This window comes from Ammodytes marinus (genome assembly GCF_949987685.1).
Source record: "Ammodytes marinus genome assembly, chromosome: 3".
NCBI classification, from domain to species: domain Eukaryota; kingdom Metazoa; phylum Chordata; class Actinopteri; order Uranoscopiformes; family Ammodytidae; genus Ammodytes; species Ammodytes marinus.
The window spans coordinates 33,587,189-33,610,283 of record NC_137232.1 but is presented as its reverse complement, the minus strand read 5'-3'; the positions used below and the strand labels follow the sequence as shown (position 1 = coordinate 33,610,283).

The 23,095-nt window shown below is 36.6% G+C and overlaps 2 protein-coding genes across 2 annotated transcripts in view; both read left to right on the top strand.

The window, feature by feature from the left end:
- Positions 1–844: 844 nt before the first annotated feature.
- kctd14 (potassium channel tetramerization domain containing 14) lies at positions 845–7,671 on the top strand (the record flags this gene model as incomplete). Its single annotated transcript, XM_080053652.1, has 4 exons — positions 845–938; positions 5,688–5,912; positions 6,529–6,663; positions 7,360–7,671. The coding sequence occupies exons 1-4, from the start codon at positions 885–887 to the stop codon at positions 7,669–7,671; spliced, it is 726 nt and encodes a 241-aa protein (XP_079909778.1). The 5' UTR covers positions 845–884.
- Positions 7,672–21,542: 13,871 nt separating this feature from the next.
- Positions 21,543–23,095, top strand: part of ints4 (integrator complex subunit 4) — a 23,668-nt gene continuing 22,115 nt past the window's right edge. The window contains 2 exon segments of the mRNA XM_080053897.1: positions 21,543–21,674; positions 22,910–23,095. The exon segment at positions 22,910–23,095 is cut by the window's right edge and continues 9 nt beyond it. Coding sequence (XP_079910023.1) covers positions 21,621–21,674; positions 22,910–23,095 — 240 coding nt within the window. The 5' untranslated portion in view covers positions 21,543–21,620.

Below are 23,095 nucleotides of genomic sequence, written 5' to 3'. Positions count from 1 at the left end.
AAAAATACTTCAAGATAAACTATTAGTGTAGTAGTGATGAGTTAACACATTACCTCACACATTCATTGCCTCCATGTTCTTAAATATAACTTTTTTCGGCACTAGTTTGGACAAAGGGTGTTATCGGATACTATGATTTTAAGTGTTTTGTTTCCTTATTCTTCACTGGGGAAAAAGTTCCTCAGAATTCAGTGCAATCTGCATAGAGGGAGTGAAAGTTTGATCTCACGTGATACCTGATAGCATGAAGAGGATGTCTCACTATGAACCATTTTACATGGACCAAAAATGCTGTCGGTATGCAGAAGACCTCAGAATTGAAGGGTGTCATGGTTAGACTCATAAATACGTGCATGTGGGGGGGGGGGGCATTTAAGGAAATCAATTGGCAAAAAATGTATAATGTTAAGCTGCCACATCTGTATTATCTTTCAAAGTAACTCTGATACTAAACAAACTAAATGTATTGACTACAAAGTGTCCTTATTTTTATTTGCATCCACATTGTTTAAATAGCATTGTGTTAATACAGATAAAGGAGGTAGGCCTACTTACAGTTACCGTTTTGGGTCTGACAGTTTTAATTTAGGCTATATATTTTCCAGTTCAATTGTGAAAGACAGGGTCAATATAAGCCCATTAATTATGTGAACCATAAAATAGATTTTAGGAGATCGATTTTTTTTAAACTTTATTTATACTGGTAATTTCATTGAGACAATATTTTGGTCGCAGATTTTCCTTCTGAGTGACGTATCCTCTCTTGATTCCACTATCAGGTCCGGGTTAGTCCCCGCCCCTCGCTGCTACCTGTCCAGCCAAAAAAAATAAAAATAACTTCCAACTCTTCTACTCCACCTGGACAAACCAACACTTCAGCCAACATGAGTCTACCGGACTTCAAAACCAACGATAAAAAGACTTCCCTCCCGCTTCCCGTAAGAAAAACTTTATTGTTATGTCAATGTTTGGCTGTTTAAAAGACGCAAAATACACAGAAAAACTAAACTTTTACAGCTGTTCAATTTAGTTCGTAGTTTGAACAGGTGACACGCAAGGATAAGGAGCCGCTACCCGTAAGAAAAACTTCATTATTATATCTCAGTTTTGGCTGCTAAAGACGCAAAATACACAGAAACTAAACTTTTACAGCTGTTTAGGTTTAGTTTAGTGGCTAAACGGGTGTCACGCTAGGATAAGGAACGTTTCAATTCACCTGTGTGAGCCCTTTTTTCCTCTGATGATATTTTGTTTCATTTTGGGCGAAAAGCGATTGTTAAAACTAGTTTAAAAATTACGGAAAGTCCCGAGGTCATTCACTGAGACACAAGTTAAAGTCTCGTGTTGAAAGGGGAATTTTTAACCATGTTTTTAACAGATTATCAGAAGGAAATGTTCCGGTTTATATTATCCACGAATTATAGCTGACAGCTGTCCAGTAGCCTTTATGTAGTGTCGTAAAAAGACAATGTTTAGGCTACTTGGAAGTGCTAGTGAGTAGAAGGTTAAAGTAAACAGTAGAAGTAGCCTACCCTAGCATGGCATAGATTTGTCTTGTTTTATTATTTATTTTTTAATGTATTTTGTTGTATAATGTAACTTTATTTACCTTGTTTAGAGCAAGGAGAGATGCATTGTACCAGGTTTTATAAAACTGCTATTTTCCACCTGTAATCCCCTTTGTTTCATATTGTTGGAAAAAAAAAGAAAATAAATGTATTGTGGGGGAAAAAAATAAGTAGCCTACCCGGACATATAAAGAAAGCCTACCCTACTTAAATAAGAAATTTAAAAGTATATCCGAATAATATATCTATGTCTGTGTCTGATGCTGCACAGGCTTGCTTGTGCTCAAATGAATTTAAGGGTGAGACAGTGCAGGGGAATAGGGTTTAACTTTTTAACCTGTAGATATCATCATGAAACTTTGCCAGTTGATTCCTGACATTAAAACAATCACTTTTTGTATTGCAACTTTAATAGGAATTGAATAAATGCACATTGGGCAATATCTTAACTAACTAGAAAATGCATTTCCTGCTGAAAATGCGTGTGAATGCTGAAACAGCTTACGCTAAACTGGATAGCTAATAGAACTAATTAGACTATATGTATTATTAATTAGCTTTAAAAAAAAATCTTGATAGTGGATGAAATGGTAAATGGACTTGACTTATATAGCGCTTTCTAGCCGATTTTCTCAGCCCCAAAGCGCTTTACATATCTTACCACATTCATACACACACTCATACACCGATGGTAGAAGCTGCCATGCAAGGCGCTCTCTGAACCATCGGGAGCAAAGTGTCTTGCTCAGGGACACTTCGACATGTGGCGGGGAGACGGGGGATCGAACCAACGACCCTGCACTCCAGAGGCGATCTCCCTACACACTTCGCCACTGCATGACGCTAGAGTTAAAATCTTTATGTCGTTTTTACAAAATATGGGTGTCCCAAGTTTTTATGGATGGATGGATTTGGGATACAGCCTTTTTTAATTTTTATGAATTCTCAAAAATTTCAAAAATGTTAATTGACCAGGTGCTTGGAAAAAAAAACAGTGCTACCTGTTGTGTCACACCTTAATATGATTTCATTTATCTGAATATAGATAGATAGATAGATAGATAGATAGATAGATAGATAGATAGATGAAAAACTCACACGGCGAAATCTAAAAAAAACTAAAACCTCAGTGTGAACTCGGGAATCCCGGGATAAGGATGTTTTTATGTGTGGGAAGGTTTCCCTAGTGACAGACAGCAGAGGTATGTGTTCTTATCATCCTGTGTGTGTTTCTGTGTGTGTGTGTGTGTGTTTCTGCCTCTGTGTGTGTGTGTGTGTGTGTGTGTGTGTGTGTGTGTGTGTGTGTGTTTCTGCCTCTGTGTGTGTGTGTGTGTTTCTGTGTTTCTGCCTCTGTGTGTGTGTGTTTCTGTGTGTGTGTGTGTGTGTGTGTGTGTCTTGCTGACGCCCTTCCTACACAGTGACTGTGACTGTTTAAAACAACTGAGGTGAGACATGTTGTCACTGCCGTCTCACCTACGTAGGCTACTGTGCTGTTAGTACATCACGGGTTCACTGACGCTTTCTCATCAATACACTACTAATGTTAACCCATTCAGATCCCAGTTATCGCACGCACACACACACTCTATCTATCTATCTATCTATCTATCTATCTATCTATCTATCTATCTATCTATCTATATATCTATCTATCTATCTATCTATCTATGTATCTATCTCTATCTCTCTATCTATCTATCTGTCTCTATCTATCTCTCTCTCTCTGATTTTAAAAAAAAACTTTGGCTGTGGTGAAGTGTGTAGGGCGGTTCGGTCGTCCACTGGGTTACAGGGTCGGTGGTTCGATCCCCCGTCTCCCCGCCACATGTCCAAGTGTCCCTGGACAAAGAGACACTGAACCCTAAATGTCTCCTGATAGTTAGCTTGCACCCTGCGTGGTAGCTGCTGCTGCTATCGGTGCATGAATGCGTGTGTAAATGGGTGAATGTGTACAAAACAATGTAAAGCGCTTTAGGTCTGTGAAAAAAACAAACAGGGGAAAGCGCTACATAAGTGGAGTCCATTTACCATTTTACAATCATAGATTATTTGCAATGAAAATGTAAAAAATATATACAGTCATATGAAAAAGTTTGGGAACCCCTCTCAGCCGGCATTATAATTGTAATTGTATCAATTATAATGCCGGCTGAGAGGGGTTCCCAAACTTTTTCATATGATTGTATGTACAGCTCTGGAAAAAATTAAGAGACCAGTCTGGATTTTTCTTCAATCTTCATCTCTACATTACTTAATGGAAATGCTCTTTAATGACAAAAAAATGTATTGGAATTTGGTAGAAATGTTGTCAGTATAGTTGATATTATAAAACCAAAATGTTCATTCCACTCAAACATATGCCTATAAATAGTAAAACTAGAGACACTGAACATTTGGAGTGGTCTCTTAATTTTTTCCAGAGCTGTATTATATTGGGATATATTTTCCATCCACTGGACTGTAAAAAGAATCTTAACTCAAGATAAGACCGAACAGTAAATATTGTTTTAAACGCTCAGCTACTGATTGCGACTTGAACACTTGTGTAAATATTGACAGAAAGGCTTGTTCTCACACTTGCTACATTACTACTAAGAACACATCCGACCCGTATATCCACAGCTATAAACCTGAGGAACCTATTAGCAATGTAGCTAGCTGTGGTGGGTCTGTCATAGCAATCTCCAGCCTAATTTTTCCCTCTGATGATCATAAATGACATGTAACAGCAAACGAGACCATCAGTGCAAAGAGTGCTATTTTTATATAGTTTTTCTTAATGCCTTTGTCATGGGTACATTCACCCAGGAACAACAGCTGGCGTAGTAAAGAAAAACACTACAAAAAAATTTAAAATAAACAAAACAAAAAGACAGCTCAAGGGAATTTAAAAAGCTCTCCGCATCCAAGAAATGTTTAAAAGAGATGACACTGAATTAACCATCATCTTTCCCCATAGCATTCTCCAGTAACACTTAGTTAACTATTCCTCTTTAATAAATGTGCCCTTTTTTTCATTTTTATTTTATTATTTATTTATTCTTTATATTTTTGTTTGTCCTTTTTGTGATGGTGCAGGTGTTTATTTGTGTATATTGTGTGAAAAAAAAAATATAAAATAACAATAAATTATATTGTGAAAAAAACTATTCCTCTATTTACAATTGACGTGCATTTATTGGGACATCCTAAATCTTTTTCTGGCACACTGAATAGTATGGAAGTATGGGGTATCGTAACACATGTACTGACTACACCTTTAACTGCATATCTCCTTCCCCGCAGCATTCTCCGGTGGTGCAGCTAAACGTGGGCGGCCACCTGTTCTGCACCTGTTATTGTCATTGCTTTGCGTTCAAAAAAATTGGAAAAACAGTTTGTTCAGGTGTATATACAATTGAGTGTAATGAAGAAAAGGCAAGAATATAAAAGTAAAGCTTTTTTTTTGTTTTATTTAAATGAACTAAAAGACAGCTCAAGGGAATTTAAAAGGCTTTCCAAAAAAAGAGATGACACTGAATCCTTGTTATGATGTAGCAGGGGTTTGTTTGTTTGTGTGTTGTATTAAAAAAAAAAGATAAAACGACTATAAATATATTGTAAAAAAAAAAAAAAAAATCCTTATTCCCCATAGCATTCTCCAGAAATCACTGACTACACCTTTAACTGCTTATCTCCTTCCTTGCAGCACTACATATTATGCACTATTCCTCTCTTTCCCTTGCAGCATTCTCCGGTGGTGCAGCTAAACGTGGGCGGACACCTGTTATTGTCATTGCGTAGCGTTAAAAAAAAATAGAAAACCAAGAATTGGTCAAGAATATAAAAGTAAAGCTTTTTTTTTATGAACAAAAAGACAGCTCAAGGGAATTTTCTCTCCAAAAAAGTATGTTTTAAAAGAGATGACACTGAATCCTTGATGTGATGTAGCAGGGGTTTGTTTGTTTGTGTGTGTTGTATTAAAAAAATATATAAAACGACTATAAATATATTGTAAAAAAAAAAAGCTAATCCTTATTCCCCATAGCATTCTCCAGAATCACTGACTACACCTTTAACTGCTTATCTCTTTCCTTGTAGCACTACATATTATACACTATTCCTCTCTTTCCCTTGCAGCATTCCCCGGTGGTGCAGCTAAACGTGGGCGGACACCTGTTCTGCACGTATCTGAGCACACTGAGGAAACACCCGGAGTCTAAGCTGGCCGAGCTGTTCAACGCTCAGCCCAAGCTGCGCTCCGACGCCCAGGGACGATACTTCATAGACAGAGACGGGAAACACTTTGGAGCTCTGCTGGAGTTTCTCAGAGCAGACACACTGCCCACTGACAACATACAGGAGGTTTGAGATGTTTAATTATGATCTAGTATCAGTTATCTGCTGTTAAATTGTATAAAATGTACAGAGAATATATGGATTAAGAGTAGCGAATATAATTTTTATTTTTTTAATTTAATAAATATTTTTATTTTTTTATTTTTTTACTATGGAAAAGGGGTAGGATTAAATAAGTGTATACTTCTTCCTGCTCCTTTTCCGGCATATCTCAGCAATACAGATCATTTGTTTTCTTTTATTTTTATTTTTTTTGTGAAAACATAATTTTTGTTTATTGTATTTCCATGCTTTTCATTTTGTTTTGTATGTTGATATGTCTGAAATAAATTGAATCAAATCAAATCAAATTAACATATAGTAAAATATGTACTTAAAGGAATACTTCACCCATACGAAACCGGAATTATAAAATCGCTATTATAATATAATGAATGAGGTTTTTCTTCCCTCAGTCTTCCCTTGGCCCAGCTGTCCTGTTAATCCTAACCCTACATTTTTACTAGTGTGATGTCACACTAGTAAAAATGTAGGGTTAGACAGTGAGACTTTCGAAATCGGTTCATCCTAGCCTGAATTTGAATCTAGTTGATGTTATGACCATCTGTCCACACTCTTGCAGGTTCACAGAGAGGCCGTGTTCTACAACATCAAACCTCTGGTGAAGCGTCTGGAGGAAAGTCCGGCTCTGTTTGGAGAGTTAGTGGGACGACAGCAGTTCCTCTCCAGGGTCCCGCACTACAAGGAGAATATAGAGGTGAACACACACACAATCTCTCGCTCTCTCTGTCTCTCTCTCACTCGCTCTCTCTCACTCTCTCTCTCTCTCTCTCTGTCTCTCTCTCTCTGTCTCTCTCTCGCTCTCTCTCTCATTCACTCACTCACACAGACACACACATACACTCACTGAGACATGTAGGCTGACAGACAGACAGACAGACACACAGGGGCGCTGTACCATGGCTGACTTGACAAGAAAATTGTCCAAAAAATTTTTTCGCATAGAAATGTATTGGTTTTTTTTTTCATTACATTTATTAATTTATTTATTTTCATATCATCGTCTCGGAAAATGTTCTTGTCAAGTGACCCATGGAGACTACTCTCTCTCTCTCTCTAGCTCTCTGTCTCTCTCTCGCTCTCTGTCTCTCTCTCGCTCTCTCTCTCATGGAGACTACTCATGCCAATTTCCACGCTTGCATCACAAATTGAAAAAAGAACAATTGTAGCACTTATCTGCTCCACTATAAGTAACCATTTCAAAGTAACCATTGACTAATAAAGTAACTTATTCGTTCGTTCATTGTCTTATTGTCTAACTGTGTGCACCTTATTCACCAAGACAAATTCCTTGTTGGTGTAAAACCCTTCTTGGCAATAAAATCCTTTCTGATTCTGATTCTGATTCTGATTCTGATTCTGATTATAACTTAACTTAACTTTGTCCTTCCAGGTGTTGATTCGTATCGCTCGAGCCGAAGCTATCGCCGCCCGTCACTCCACCATTTTGATCTGCGTGCTGCGGACGGAGGAGGATCTGGGTTGCTACGACAACGCCATAAACAGCCTGGACGCAGACCGGGAGTCGGTGGTGACATTCGGCCCGTGGAAAGCCGTCCCGCCCGTACAGGACCTGCTGGACTGTGTCAGGATGGACATACAGAGCCAGGGGTACATGGTGGACATCCTGCCTCACGTCGTAGAGAAAAGCTTTCTGTCCAAGACCTACAACTACTTCTACAAACTGGTCTTCACTTGGTGGTGACCAGGGAAAATGTGCTTTTTAATTAATTAGATTTTTTTATTTTTTTTAGATATAACATTAGATATTAAAATAAATAAAAGTTTTAGCAATTTTTTTATTTTTTTTATCTGGTCTTTACATGTTGGTGACAGGGAAACTGTACATTTTGATCAATTATATTATTATTATTATTTTTTTATATATATATATATTTTAAGGTGAGAAACTGTAGGTGAATAGGGTAACATTTTTAACTTGTAAATAGCATTATTAAAATTACTGACATTAAAAACTATAGTATTTTTGTTTTCAGAAATATTTTAATAAATATGCAAGTTTGGCATTATCTAACTAATAGTGATTATTTAAGATAAGCTCTATATTTCACTTAGATAACATGGTGTGTGTGTGTGTGTGTGGTGTGTGTGGTGTGTGTGTGTGTGTGTGTGTGTGTGTGTGTGTGTGTGTGTGTGTGTGTGTGTGTGTGTGTGTGTGTGTGTGTGTGTGTGTGTGTGTGTGTGTGTGTGTGTGTGTGTGTGTGTGTGTGTGTGTGTGTGTGTGTGTGTGTGTGTGTGTGTGTGTGTGTGTGTGTGTGTGTGTGTGTGTGTGTGTGTGTGTGTGTGTGTGTGTGTGTGTGTGTGTGTGTGTGTGTGTGTGTGTGTGTGTGTGTGTGTGTGTGTGTGTGTGTGTGTGTGTGTGTGTGTGTGTGAAGATGGACATACAGAGCCAGGGATGCACAGTGAATATCCTGAAACATTTGGTCAATTACAATTGCTTAGTTTTTTTTTTTTCTAAATATTTTAAAACGAGACACTGGTGCAGGTCAATAGGGTAAACATTTTTAACTTATAGATATCATTATGAGACTTTGACAGTTGATTACTGACATTATAGCAAGTATTTTTGTTTTAGGATTGTTTGAATAACCATCAATTAGATTTTTTTTAGATATAAATATAGATTATACTTAGATATTAAAATTAATAAAAGTTTTAGCAATTTTTTATTTATTTTTTAAATCTGGCCTTCACTTGGTGGTGATTTGCAAACTGTACATTTTGATCAATTACATTAGTTTAGGTTTTTTTTTTTTTATATATATTGGAAATAGGATATTACTTTTAACATTGAGATATCATCATGAGACTCCACCAGTTGATTACTGACATTAAAACAAGTATTTTCTTTTTCCAATTATGTTTTATTGATTTTCTGTTATCAAACAAACAACACAGCACAGATCTTGTCAAGTTACAAAAGAGTAATGAGATATAAAGGTGACATCAATACATATTTGGATCATATAAGCATTGTTTACAGTGGAGTCATGTCAAAGAAAGAGATTATACAAACTATTTATTTGTGAAAACAAGGTGTGGGCGTCCTTTCTGCAAGAGCTCAGCAAGATCATTAGGAAGATAATCAAGAAAGGGTTGCCATACATCATAGAAAGCATTGGTGTTACCTTTTAAAACAGCACTATGACGTTAAAACAAGTATTTTTGTACTCAGAAATATTTGAATAAATGTGCAAATTTGCAACAACCAATAATTGCTTCTCCAGACTGGTCTTCACATGGTGGTCCCCAGAAAAGATTTGATCAATCACGTTACTTAATTTGTTTTTAGATATAGAATTAGTTATACTTAGATATAAAAATGTCATTGCAATTTTTTGGTTTATGTCTGATTTAATATGCAAATGTGACAATCTCTATCTAATAATGAGTAGATTTTAATCTCTTTAAAAAACTAAAATCTATCTGGTCTTCACTTGGTGGTGACAGGAAAACTGTGGTTACTGTAAATATACTGTTTCTGGGAGATGGCGGATTAGATATTATTTTGATAAATCGTGTTACTTTAGTTTTTTCATACATTTTTAAAGGGCTAGACACTGCACGGTGAATAGGGTAACATTTTTAACTTGAAGATATCAGTAGCACAAAAATAAATTCAGTAGCACACAAAGTATGATCGAAAATTTGCATAACCTTAACCCATGCATTTCGCTCTAATTACCTTTTAGCCTGTCATCTTGGTCTCATTTGAAATTCTCAATTAATATCATATCCTAGTGTGTGCAGTAATAATTGTAGAAAAAATAATAGGGGTGCACTGATTGTAATTTAGACAAAATAATCTAACCTGCCAATTGTAATTTTTTGCTGATTCAGAATTGCCAGTTGATTACTTAGAAGAAAAACTTTTTTTTTTGTATTACAATTTTTTTTGTTGTTGAAATGTTTGAATAAATATGCACAACTTATAAGTTTCCAAAGTTTTTACAGAACAGATTTTGGATACAGCCTTTGCTCTTTTCATAAATCCAAACATACTACATACAGGTCTTAAAAATGCATTTCCGGCGGACAATAAACATTTGAACAAATCCTCCTGTAATTTTAACCAGTGCTTGAAAAGCAATGTTTGTGCCTGCCGTGTCTCTCCTTTATACATTGATGTGGAAATATGTTTTTTTGGTTTTGTACATTTTGGCCACAAGGTATCAGTAAAGGTTCTGTGTATAATGCATTTCAAAGGTCTTATGGTTTAAAATGAAGTTAAAAAGCATTTTGTAAGCTTTTTAACTTAATTTTAAAGGTGCAGTGTGTAATATGACATCATCAAGTAAGTTATAGAAAGTTCTAGAATGCAACGCTCCCTGGGTAGCCCCACCCCTTTAGAATAATAACAGGAGCTACAGTGGCCTTCAAGGACAAGAACAATTCTAAATTTTAAACAATGCACCTGATGACATTCCAATGACACTTTCAAGATGGCGCCACTAGGCCTTGGTCCAAAATATGCAGAAATATGGACATATATGAGACCCTTTCTAAGGGAAAAAAATATATTAAAAAATTATTTTTCAGCTATTATGCACTAAATTAAATGTACTTATGGATATTATAATTACTTTCTACAAAATCTGCTAGGAAATACAACCCAAAATTCTACACACTGCAGGTTTAAACCGTATAAGGGACTAGGGCTCTATGGATTCATATTTCACATTCAAATGACAGCCACAGGTGACCAAAGTGTTAGTCTACAATGTTAATGTTATATGCACAGGAGAACCAGCCTAAAGGATTGTAAAAGGGCAGATAGTCCGGTTCCTTGTGGACAGAGTGAACTGGACTAATAGCAATATACAGCTCTGGAAAAAATTAAGAGACCGCTCCAAATATTCAGTGTCTCTCGTTTTACTATTTACAGGCATATGTTTGAATAGAATGAACATTTTGGTTTTATTCAATAAACTACTGACAATATTTCTACCAAATTCACAATAAAAATATTTTCATTAAAGAGCAGAGGGAGAGGGAGGGAGAGAGAGGGAGGGAGAGAGAGAGAGAGAGAGAAACAAGGCAAATTTATCCCACATGTTCTCATCCGTCATAATAGTCAAGAAAGTGTTATGTTCAGTGTACAGAGGTGTGAAGTTGGACTCATCTGTAAAGCCACAGAACGTTAGAGTTTGTTGATGTTATGTAGCTTTTCCTTTCCTGTACACAGCTTGATTTCAAATAATTCAGTTGAAGTAGAAGTAACCTATTGTGGTGAGAACTGTGTCATATACAGCCGTGGAAAAAATTAAGAGACCGCTCCAAATATTCAGTGTATCTCGTTTTACTATTTACAGGCAGATGTTTGAGCAGAATGAACATTTTGGTTTTATAATATAAACTACTGACAACATTTCTACCAAATTCACAATAAAAATTTTGTCATTAAAGAGCATTTCCATGAAGTAATGTAGAGATGAAGATTGAAGAAAAATCCAGACTGGTCTCTTCACTTTTTTCGCGGCTGTATATAGCCTACGCAGCTTTGGGAAGTCCTCAACCTAGATTATAAGAAACAGGTCAACAAAAAAAACAAAAGAAAAGAAAGTGCAGAAAAGCTTGTCAGCAGAAAAGCAAAGAACAAGGCCGGGTGTCTTGCCACCTCAGACCACTTCCTCTGTTATCAGGGTCAAAACGAAAACAAACTATGGAAAATACCCTGGTGTGTGTGCGTGTGTGCGTGCGTGTGTGTGCGTGTGTGTGTGTGTCCTATGAGCTGTGCTGCTGTGTCAGCTAAGCATCTGATACAACCTACAGTTCAAGCCTCTAGAGACTTGGTCTGAAAAAGCAAAAAATCAATTTATGATTTTTAAGTCGGTGTTAGAAAAAAATTTATTGAATTTATTTATTTGTAAATATTGAAAACGTTTTCACTGTCCAGTTTGACAGGACCGTGTGGGGGCGTGGCCGTATCTAAAGGTCTCCATACCAACTGTCATTGTTTTTCTAGAACATTCGGAGAGAGAACTGCTGTGATTGGTTCAAAAATACTTATTGTGTCATAAGACCCAGAGTATAGCCCATAGCCATCTAAACCAAAATTGTACTGTAAAGCTTACCTAACTTAAATGACAATATCTTTTTGGATTGATAAATATACTAGATAGATAGATGGATAGATAGATAGATAGATAGATGGATGGATAGATGGATGGATGGATGGACGGACAGACAGACAGACAGACAGATAGATGAAGATTTAAGAAAAATCCAGACTGATATCTTAATTTTTTCCGGAGCTTTAGCCCATACGTGTAAGGTAGCCTAGCCTATGTCTTTAATGCTATTCCTTTCTATTTGCCTTATTTCTAGTAAACTGCATGTGCTGAAGGTGTGAACAGTAGAGATCGTCAGCAGCCGGGTTGACATTCAGCCGTGCTCCTAGGTGTGAAGCATTTGTCCATCTTTTGTTTTCAGAGGAAGTCTAGATTGTGAAACATTGTCGTCTTGGTAACAACTCTGTCGGGTCACACCTGTCAATTCTCTGAATCCAGGAAGGAAACTCACACGGGCCTGAAGAGTTTGTTTGTGATTATTTTTTTATTATTTTTTTTTTTTAACTTTTATTTTAGTGGTTTTACAGTTTTTTTACGTAGGCCTACGAATTTTTTTAATTAACACATACAAAACACACACAACCCCCACCCACCTCCCCCCTCCCACCTCCCCCCTCCCTCACATAAACAGACAAGAAATACAAAAAAAAAATCAAACACAACACAACATTGCATGAGTAAAAAACACTAAAGAAAAAGAAATAAAGAAAAAGTTGTCATCCTTATTATTACGTTGACATTGCTTAAAAGTACTGACCGAAAAGGTGCAGGTTGAAGCGCTTTGCTTATTGCACCTATAACCTTTTACATTATATATATTTATATATTATTTGTATTTTTTTCGTAGGTCCCTCAGGATCTTATCATCATTTTCTTATTATTCTTATTTTTCATTAAGTATTATTATTTTATTTATTTATTTATTTATTTATTTATTTATTTATTTGTTTGTTTGTTTGTTTGTTTGTTTGTTTGTTTGTTTATTTATTTATTTACAATGACTATGATTATTATTATTGTTGTTGTAATTAATTACTGTATATTTTAAACATTGTTTAGTTTCTAAGATAATTTCATTGTTTAATTTCATTTTTACACAGAGATGTTGAGTAGACAAACTAAATAGTTTCAGGTACTTTAAAGGTCCCTGTAAACCCAAATCCACAAAATCATTCTGTTATTTTAAATCATCTGAAAAGAGTTATCTATCTATCTATCTATCTATCTATCTATCTATCTATCTATCTATCTATCTATCTATCTATCTATCTATCTATCTATCTATCTATCTATCTATCTATCTATCTATCTATCTATCTATCTATCTATCTATCTATCTATCTATCTATCTATCTATCTATCTATCCATCCATCCATCCATCCATCCATCCATCCATCCATCCATCCATCCTTCCATCCATCCATCCATCCATCCATCCATCCATCCATCCATCCATCCACATAATTTATCTGATCCACTCTCACTGAGGGAATTTGTCCTCAAATAAAAAATTGTCCTTCTTCAACCATATTATATTACTATGTTGTTTTGATACATCCCTTATGTCAACCTATCACAGCAGTAAACATGTGTCCTGCTAACCTGAGTGTAACACAGGAAGCGATGACAGTCACTCAGAGACACACAGAGACAGCAGACGCACAGAGACCACTGAAGGGTTTGCAGAGATGAAATCAGATATGAAGGACTTTAAGAAACTGCTATTCACCTGTCTGCTGATTACAGGTAAATTCATTTTGCGATTTTTGTCTATTTTGCATCCATAACATGTCTTCTTTCATACTAGTATAAATCAAAGGTCCAACATGTACATTTAGGTGTTTATTTGACTAAACCTTGTCTGTTTGCGACTGTGTGTTCATCCTATACAACCATCTTTTTGCTGATAGCAGGTAAATTAATTTCTATGATTAGGGCTGGATGTTATTTAGTCGATGGGAGGAAGGGATGTTGTTAAAGGAATTCTTATCATTAAACAACCCAAGTGTTTGTAATAAAATAATTTGAGTCAAGGCAGGTTTGAAATCAGGTGAAGTTTTTACTTGCAACAGCAAATGCAAGGGTTCGATCTACGTCACAGCTCAGTGTGGCATCATGATTGAGACCAAGAGCTGAACAGTGTGTACAGGCTTTATGCATGAACATGGTGTGTGCGAAAACATCAGGTTTGTGTGTCCAGGTCATTGAGTTTTGCTGGCGAAAGCAGAAACATTTTTTTAATTAGGCAGATATTCCCAGAAACTCATATCAGCAGGTCAACTTAGGGAGTCTTTTTACTCCTCCAGAGCTTCCCCATCAACTCTCAACAACTGTGCACATGAATGCGTCATACCTCTGTATGTGCCAAATTCTTTAGTAGGCAGTTTTCTTCTTCAAGGCTAAACAACAAGTAATCAGCAGATGTTGTCCTAAATGCAAGTTTAGCAAAACTCTTTGGAGTTCTTTAAGTTTACTGGGACAAAGTTCAACGGGCAGAAAGCTGTTTGAGCATTAAAATATTATACAATCATAAGGCAAATTAAATTCCGTTAACAGATGTACTCATATTATTAGATAGTTCAAATTAAGGGGATACAAGCTAAATAAATTCATTTCTATAATATGTGCTTATTTTAATTTAGTTAATAGGGGGCATGTATTCAGAAAATAAGGGGTTACAAGCTGTAAGTAAAATATGTTTGGATCTGAGCTGTCTTGTCACAATATCAGAAAGGTCAGATTATCTTGTAACGAATAGGTTCTTCCTCCATATCAGAGAATTTGACCGTTTTAGTTAAAATGTCGGAGATTAATTTCTTCAAATTGGACAAATAAAAAACTGTGGGGTTTAACCTGTTAAGATCCCGGTTATGAGAAAAAAATGTTTATGGAGAATTTCTACTCTGCTGCAAAGGTATGACAGAAGAGTCAACCTTAATCATTATCCAATTTAATAATAAATATAGGAACATTTAAATTGCCAATTGTTATTATAAGTGGTTCTAGTTTTACTGTTTAGTTAATGTCTGTGTGACAGGAAATTAGTTTTCAAATTGGGAATTTTTTCTAGGGGGGTTTGGGACCTTTTGGCAGATTTGGTCCCCCGCCCCCTACATAACCATTCTTTACAGAAGGACTTGTTCCTATGTTGTTAATTGTCTGATTTATGATACATTTTGATCAATTTAACTGTAACTTGCATGTGTATCTCTCTACAGTAGGTGTGTGTGGAGATAAGGACACCGTGTTAGTGTGTACAGCAGACTGGGAGGAGTAGCTGTGTTGTTAATTGTCTGATTTATGATACATTTTGGTCAATTTATTTTTTATTTAATTTTTTTTTAAGATATTTTTTTGGCATTTTTATGCTTTATTGACAGTGTAGAGACAGAGTTGAAATAGGGCAGAGAGGGGAGTGACATGCAGAGAACGACCACGGGCTGGAATCGAACCCGGGTCTGCTGCTGGCCGAGGCCCATGGGGGGGACGCCCTACCAACTGAGCTAAGGGCACCCCCTTAATTTTTTTTTTTATTTAATTTTTTTTTACAGAACACAAACACAACATAAAAAAATGAAAACAACATTTTGGTCAATTCAACTGTAACCTGCCTTGTGTGTGTGTGTGTGTGTGTGTGTGTGTGTGTCTGTCTGTCTGTCTGTCTGTCTCTGTAGGTGTGTGTGGAGATAAGGACACAGTGTTTGTGTACAGCAGACTGGGAGGGGTTGCTGTGCTGCCGTGCACTAACGTCCTGTCCGGTGACTGCTCCTCTGTCTCGTGGACCTTCTTCAGAGGAGGACAGGTCCGGTACACAGAGGAGGTGACGGCCGGGCGGGTCAGCACCCAGTCAGACAAACACAGACGCATGGTCCTCAATCCAAACTGCTCCATCAGCTTCAAGGACCTCAAGGTAGAAATGTACTATTTGTTTTATGTGTTTATGGCTTTTCTCTCTTTTTTTCTTTTTTTTTTCTCTTTAAACCTGCAGTGTGTAGAATTTTGGGTTTTATTTCCTAGCAGATTTTGTAGAAAGTAATTATAATATCCATAAGTACATTAAACATAGTGCATAATAGCTGAAAAAAAATGTTTGAATAATTTTTTTTTCCCTTAGAAAGGGTCTCATATATGTCCATATTTCTGCATATTTTGGACCAAGGCCTAGTGCCGCCATCTTGAAAGTGTCATAGTTGGAATGTCATCAGGTGCATTGTTTAGAATTTAGAATTGTTCTTGTCCTTGAAGGCCACTGTAGCTTCTGTTATCATTCGAAACGGTTGGGGTTACCCAGGGAGCGTTGCATTCTAGAACTTTGTAGAACTTTCTTGATGATGTCATATTACACACTGCACCTTTAAAAAAAAAAGTCACATATACATACATATCAAGGACCTCAAGGTAGAAATATAACTGTATATTTATGTTTTCCGTAGGCTTATTTAGGCTTTTCTCATTATGTTTTTTATGCAAGAGTATTGGTAGAGAATAAAAACTATTTTTTTTTATTATGCTCTTTGAGAATTAAGTCGAATTTTTTGTTTTTATGTTCCAGAATGACAAAAAATTTCCATTTCATGTCGGCCTAATGTAATGGACAACGAATTTTCGATTCCTCTGTAGTAGCTTATGTCTGGCACATATTGCAGAAATTGACGATGAAGTTGTCCTATCTTATCTTATCTTAAGGTTGATTACACGCTCTCCTATTTCCCAATTCACCTCTGTCTCTCTGCACTGTCAATAAAGCATGAAAAAGTGCCTAAAAACATCCTTATCTTATCTTATCTTATCTTATCTCGTGCTATGCTGGATAAACAAAGTATATATTGCTATGTTTCTCCTTTTATTCTTTGCTATTTAATTAATTAACTTATTACTGTTTTCCTTTTTTTTTATATTTATTATGCACAGGCCGAAGAAGCACTGCAATTTCATTGTATACCTGTTGTGCAATGACAATAAAGATTCTATTCTATTCTATTCTATTCTATTCTATTCTATTCTATTCTATTCTATTCTATTCTATTCTATTCTATTCTATTCTATTCTCTTATCTTATCTTATCTTATCTTATCTTATCTTATCTTATCTTATCTTATCTTATCTTATCTTATCTTATCTTATCTTATCTTATCTTATCTTATCTTATCTTATCTCGTGCTATGCTGGATAAACAAAGTATATATTGCTATGTTTCTATCCTTTTATTCTTTGCTATTTAATTAATTAACTTATTACTGTTTTCCTTTTTTTTTATACTTATTATGCACAGGCCGAAGAAGCACTGCAATTTCATTGTATACCTGTTGTGCAATGACAATAAAGATTATTTTCTATTCTATTCTATTCTATTCTATTATGTTATCTTAAGTTATCTTATCTTATCTTATCTTATCTTATCTTATCTTATCTTCAGGTAGATGACGCGGGCTCCTACGTGTGTCTGGAGAATGGTTCAGGCATCACAGACGTCTACCTGTCCCTGCTCACCATTACCTCGTGGTCTCCGGTCACCGAGCTGCAGCCGGGCGGGAAGCTGAGCCTGAGCTGTGTGCTGTTCACTTACTACGACGCTGGAAGCTGCAAGTCCTACAACTCCGTGTTCAACCTCAGCTGGGCCGATGGGGAGGGGAACGTACTGCCAGAAAACAGGTGAGACATTGTCAATGCTGCATTTGAACTGTGGGGGAATTATTAGGTTTTTTTTAAATACTTTTATTTTTGGAACGCAAACACACACTCAACTGAAGAAGTGGACAACAGGCATTACAGCAAGGTGCCATGCTGCCAGAACACAGGTATATGCAAAAATCTAAACTTATTTTTAAAGGTGTAGTCAGCAATAATTAATTTTTTTGTCCAAATCAGTGAATATCTCCTCACCATCACAAGCACATTGTCACTCTATGGAAAGAATTGTTAAAAGATTTAAAGGACACTCAAACCAAAAAAACTTAAAATAATGTCTAAACCGGGGGCGCCCTTAGCTCAGTCGGTAGGGCGTCCCCCCCCGGGCCGGGCCCAGCAGCAGACACGGGTTCGATTCCCACCCGCGGTCGTCCTCTGCATGTCACTCCCCTCTCTGCCCCATTTCACCTCTGTCTCTCTGCACTATCAATAAAGCATAAAAATGCCCAAAAAAATATCTTAAAAAAAAAAAATAATAATAATGTCTAAACCATGACCTAGTGCTGATCTGTGTGACGTATTTCTCTGTTTCTCAGGTTCGAGCCGATTGGTCAATCTCGCTGCAACATCACTCTGGTCACGACGCTTCAGCCAAACGACCACAACAGGAAGTGGAGCTGTCAGGTGACCACACGAGAATAATGAGATATTAAGACTGTATTAAACAAGCAGAGTATTTAATCAAACAATAGAGGCTTCCTCTGCGTTCCAATCCCCATACTTCCCTACTATTTAGTATGCCAGAAAAAGATTTAGGATGTCCCAATACAATGCAAGTCAATTGTAGTATGCTGAAAATACATAAATGCCCCACTAACTCCAATAGCATTTTGGAGTATTCGTCTTTATTCTCGACATATCTCGACATAATGAAAAAAACTTTTTTTTTTCTGAATTTTTTCTCTCTCCTGTGGCCCTAAAACGCTTCTGTACTTTAGAATGTAGTGTAGTAAAAAGAAAGAGTATGAGATTTGGAACGCAGGGATAAACACAACAGGGGGAGGGTGGAGGCTCAAGTATAAGACAATAGAAGAGGTGTAGCCTGTCTGAAAGGTTGTTGAATAAGCATTTCAGGAATCTCACATTTCAGTCAGGAGACATAAAATATTTATGTAATATTTCTCATTACACAGGTGACCACACGAGAAAAGACCAGCGTCACATCTGTGGACTTCACATCTACGTTTGTGATGAATAATCCCCAGTTTACCCACAATCCTTCAGTGACCGCCGCGGACTGTGAGGTGGAGCTGCCCGTTAGCCGCATTATGCTCTGCGTGGCTCTACCGGTCATGGTGATGGTCGTGGGATTTTTCACGTGGAAAGGAGATCGCAAGAAGAATAAAATGTCTTCAGCTGGTATTGAGATGTCATAGATTAACTGTTTTTTGCTTTTATCTGTTCTCTACGGTGGCCCTCGAGGTCTTTATGTTGATATTATGGTCCCTGTGTTCCAAATCTTTTTCTCTATTCTACATACTACATCTGACCATAAAAATATCTAGTTAGGATGCAGTATGCTACAATTGGGGCTTACTTTTTTTTTTTTTTTTCATAATAACATTGCGCCTTGATCTTGCCTCTTGCTTTTATATCCGTTGCATCCCCGGTTGTTTTCATTTGGAGCCTACGTCCATGTGACGCCACTTCCGATGTGCATTGGATTGTGGGTCAGAATCGCCCAAATAGGATGCTGTTTTCAACACTTAAAATCTCGGACGGATGTGGTGGACATCCGGGTATTTTAAAGCATGCTAATTCGACCACAAGAATCTGGACATCCTGAATCTTTTTTCTACCATTCTAAATAGTGGAAAGTATTTGGAACACAGTGCTCGTTATGTTTTTTTTTATTTTTTTTTTTAGATATTATTTGGGCATTTTTATGCTTTATTTGATAGTGCAGAGAGACAGAGGTGAAATGGGGCAGAGAGGGGAGTGACATGCAGAGAACGACCGCGGGTGGGAATCGAACCCGGGTCTGCTGGGCCCGGCCCGGCCCGGGAGGGGGACGCCTTACCAACTGAGCTAAAGGCGCCCCCCAGTGCTCGTTGTGTTTTCTGTTATGTTTTCGTGTTTTTGACCCTCAGAGCCACAGTAGATTTATCTGCTTCATGGCAATGTTCATTTCCACAAATCCACATAGAACCCACATATGTAAACATGTGTGTTATAATTTAGGTTTTGGCCTTAAAGAACAAACGTCACATTTGATCATGAAGCGAAGCAAAAAAATAAAAAATAAAAATGTAGGTCAATGTCTTGTCTATGTATTTTGTTATTGTGTGGTGACAGGCTCAATGTCTTTACAGAAAGCCGGAAAAAAAAATATTGATGATGATTTTATATTTGATTTGTTTTCATACAAAAAATTGGAAACCTGAAACAACAACTTTGAGTGACAATTGAAATTAACCATAAAAACTAAAACAAACACATTTTTATTTTTTATTGGTTGATGCATGATTTTGTCAGGAAACAAATACGGTTGGCAGATATTTTTTTTAATTTTTTTTAAGTCTTTATTGAACATGGTTAAAAAATAGTAATAATACAAACAAAAATAAAACGATTGAGCAGTAAAAAAGGAAATAAATAAATTAAAAACAAACAAATACATAACTCAAATAACATAGTTCATGTTCAAAAGGGATAGGAAGAAGTTAAGAAACTGTTCTAGTCCTACCCCCTCTTATTTTTTTATAATTGATATGGAGGTTTGCAAATGCATATAGGCAACAATGTACTGTTTATTTTGATCAGAAATTAGAACAAAACTGGAAAAACTTGAATAAAACAAAAGATGAGATTTGATCTGTTCAGTGTGTGTGTGTGTGTGTGTGCACATTCCACAGGTCCTGTGAGGCAGAAAAGTGTGTTCTGAAAACATATCAGGTTTTGCAGACAGACGTACCTTCGATGTGTGAAAATCTTACTGATTTTTTTTTTAGCAGTGAACAACTTCCTCCTGTGTATAGTTTATTTTAAACGTCTATCAGAGAATTGCTTTTAATCGTGGATAATGCTGTTCATGAGCTTGTAGAATTTATTTTTCTTTAAATACGTTATATATATATATTGCACCCATTGCAATATAATATACTAAATTATGTAAAGTTAGAAAAGGATACGCACATTTTTATTTAATTTTTCTTTTTAATTTTTTTTTTTCAATGCTTTCATGTAAGACTGTACTCTATACTATATTACTGGACTAGACTGTATGTTCATGCTGTGAAAATTTAAATAAAAATAATGTTTTTTTTTTTTTTTAGGAAATACATCATCAGTCTTAGAATTTATTGTTACTGTTTGGTCGTCAAGACAACTCATCTTTCTCCTAGTTATCAAACGTCTCAGAGAACAGTCTTATTTTCCCTCTGATGATCATAAATGACTTGTAACAGCAAACTAGACCAGCAGGCGTATTAAACACTCCAGCTTTTGTCCAAAGGGGGTGTAAGAATTTAAACAAACTGAAAGTTCCTCGTTGCACCTTTAAGTGTTTACAGATATTTTGAAGCCTTGTTCAAATAAATAAATAAAACTCAAAGAGGCCTACATGTTAATTTTCATTTACATACATTTTATTCCTTTTTATTATTATTTTTTACTTTAAACAGGTCATATTTTATCCAAACAAAATAGGCTAAAGTGTGTCACCACCACTGTATAGTAGCATTACTGTCTGGGGAACATTCATAAGGCTCCTGTTAGGCTATGTGGCGAGTGCGTCAGGGCCATAGCGTCATTTAACAAAACGCGTTTCACTTTTCTTGCCGTAGCTACGGAGAGCGTGTGGGGACAATTCCACGGTGGTGCTTTTGCTGTTGCTGAAGAGGAAAGAAGCGTTATATCTCTCTTTCCTTCATCATGGCAGCGCACCTGAAGAAACGTGTTTACGAGGAATTTACCAGAGTCGTTCAGGTGAGCACGTGAAACCCTCTATTACCGCTGCAGACTTATAATCCAGCGAAGAAGAAAGTTTAAAGAGATGCTGAAATGGGAAGCTAGCCAGTTAATGCTAATGCTACAACAACAGTAGCCACTATCGGTTGTTTCTGGACAAATTACTGTATAATGTGTAACCTATGAAATAACCTAGATAAATGAAAGCGGGTATGTGGTTCGTAACTGTAATGCTTGCTACGTTATTATGTATCAAAGTAAATGTCAGTTAAAATTGTCATGTCAATTTTAACGCAAAGTGACGTTAGCGCTACAACAACAGTATCCACCAACTGTCCTTTCTGTCCCGATATATGACATAAACAACCTACTGCATAATGAGAATTGATGACATTAAATGAGTTTATGTGGCTTTTAATTGCAATGCCTGCTACTCATTTTCCCGTTACATAGTCTATTATTTCAGCCTTTCAAAGTAAATGTCACTATGTCAGGTGTCAGGCCGATAAGTAGCCTACATGATGCACAGGTAAACAAACAGACAGTTGAATAACTTTTAAAGCAAAGTACCGTTTAAAACGATGTCATTTTCTTTGTTTAGTTGATCACTGGGGTACAGCGCCCCCCATAAAAGTGTCAGAATGCCTGCTGTGTGTATGAAATGTTCAGATTTTGTGCAGTGAATTAAGGGTGTAGGTTATCTTTTTTACTGGGGCACAGCAGATCAACAGTAAAAGGGGTCTAGTAGCAACGTCCCTAAGTCTATAGTTTTTTAAGAAATTAACTTGTTTTCGTTTGATTAATGTAAATATTTCATTGTAGTTGTTTTGTTTTGTAATTTGATAGTTTTACTAACATTAGGTTTTCATATGAGGCTAAAGGAATGCGTGGTCAAATTCATTCACTCACTCAAAGATTAACTCGTCAATATGACAGACAGGTGGCTAGACAGACAGACAGACAGACAGAAATATTTATCGAGTTCTGTCTTGTGTGTCCACTGTCAGATAGATAGACAGACAGACAGACAGATGTTTGCATTATAGATATATTTTTGTAGAAATATGTATTGAGTTCTTTCTCTGTGTCCACTGATAGATAGATATAGATAAACAGACAGACACAGACACAGACACAGACACACACACACACACACACACACACACACACACACACACACACACACACACACACACACACACACACAGACATATATATACGTATTGAATTCTATCTCTTCCTCCACTGCTCAGATTCCCCAAGAGGAAGCTCCGGCTAAGAAGCTTCGTCTGTCTAAACCCAGTAAGTCTGCGGCGCTGCACATCGACCTCTGTAAAGCCTCGAGCCCCACAGACGCTCTGCAGTATCTGCTGCTGTTCGCCAGGAAGCCTGTGGAGGCAGACAGCGTGGAGGGGGTGATACGCATTCTACTGGAGCAT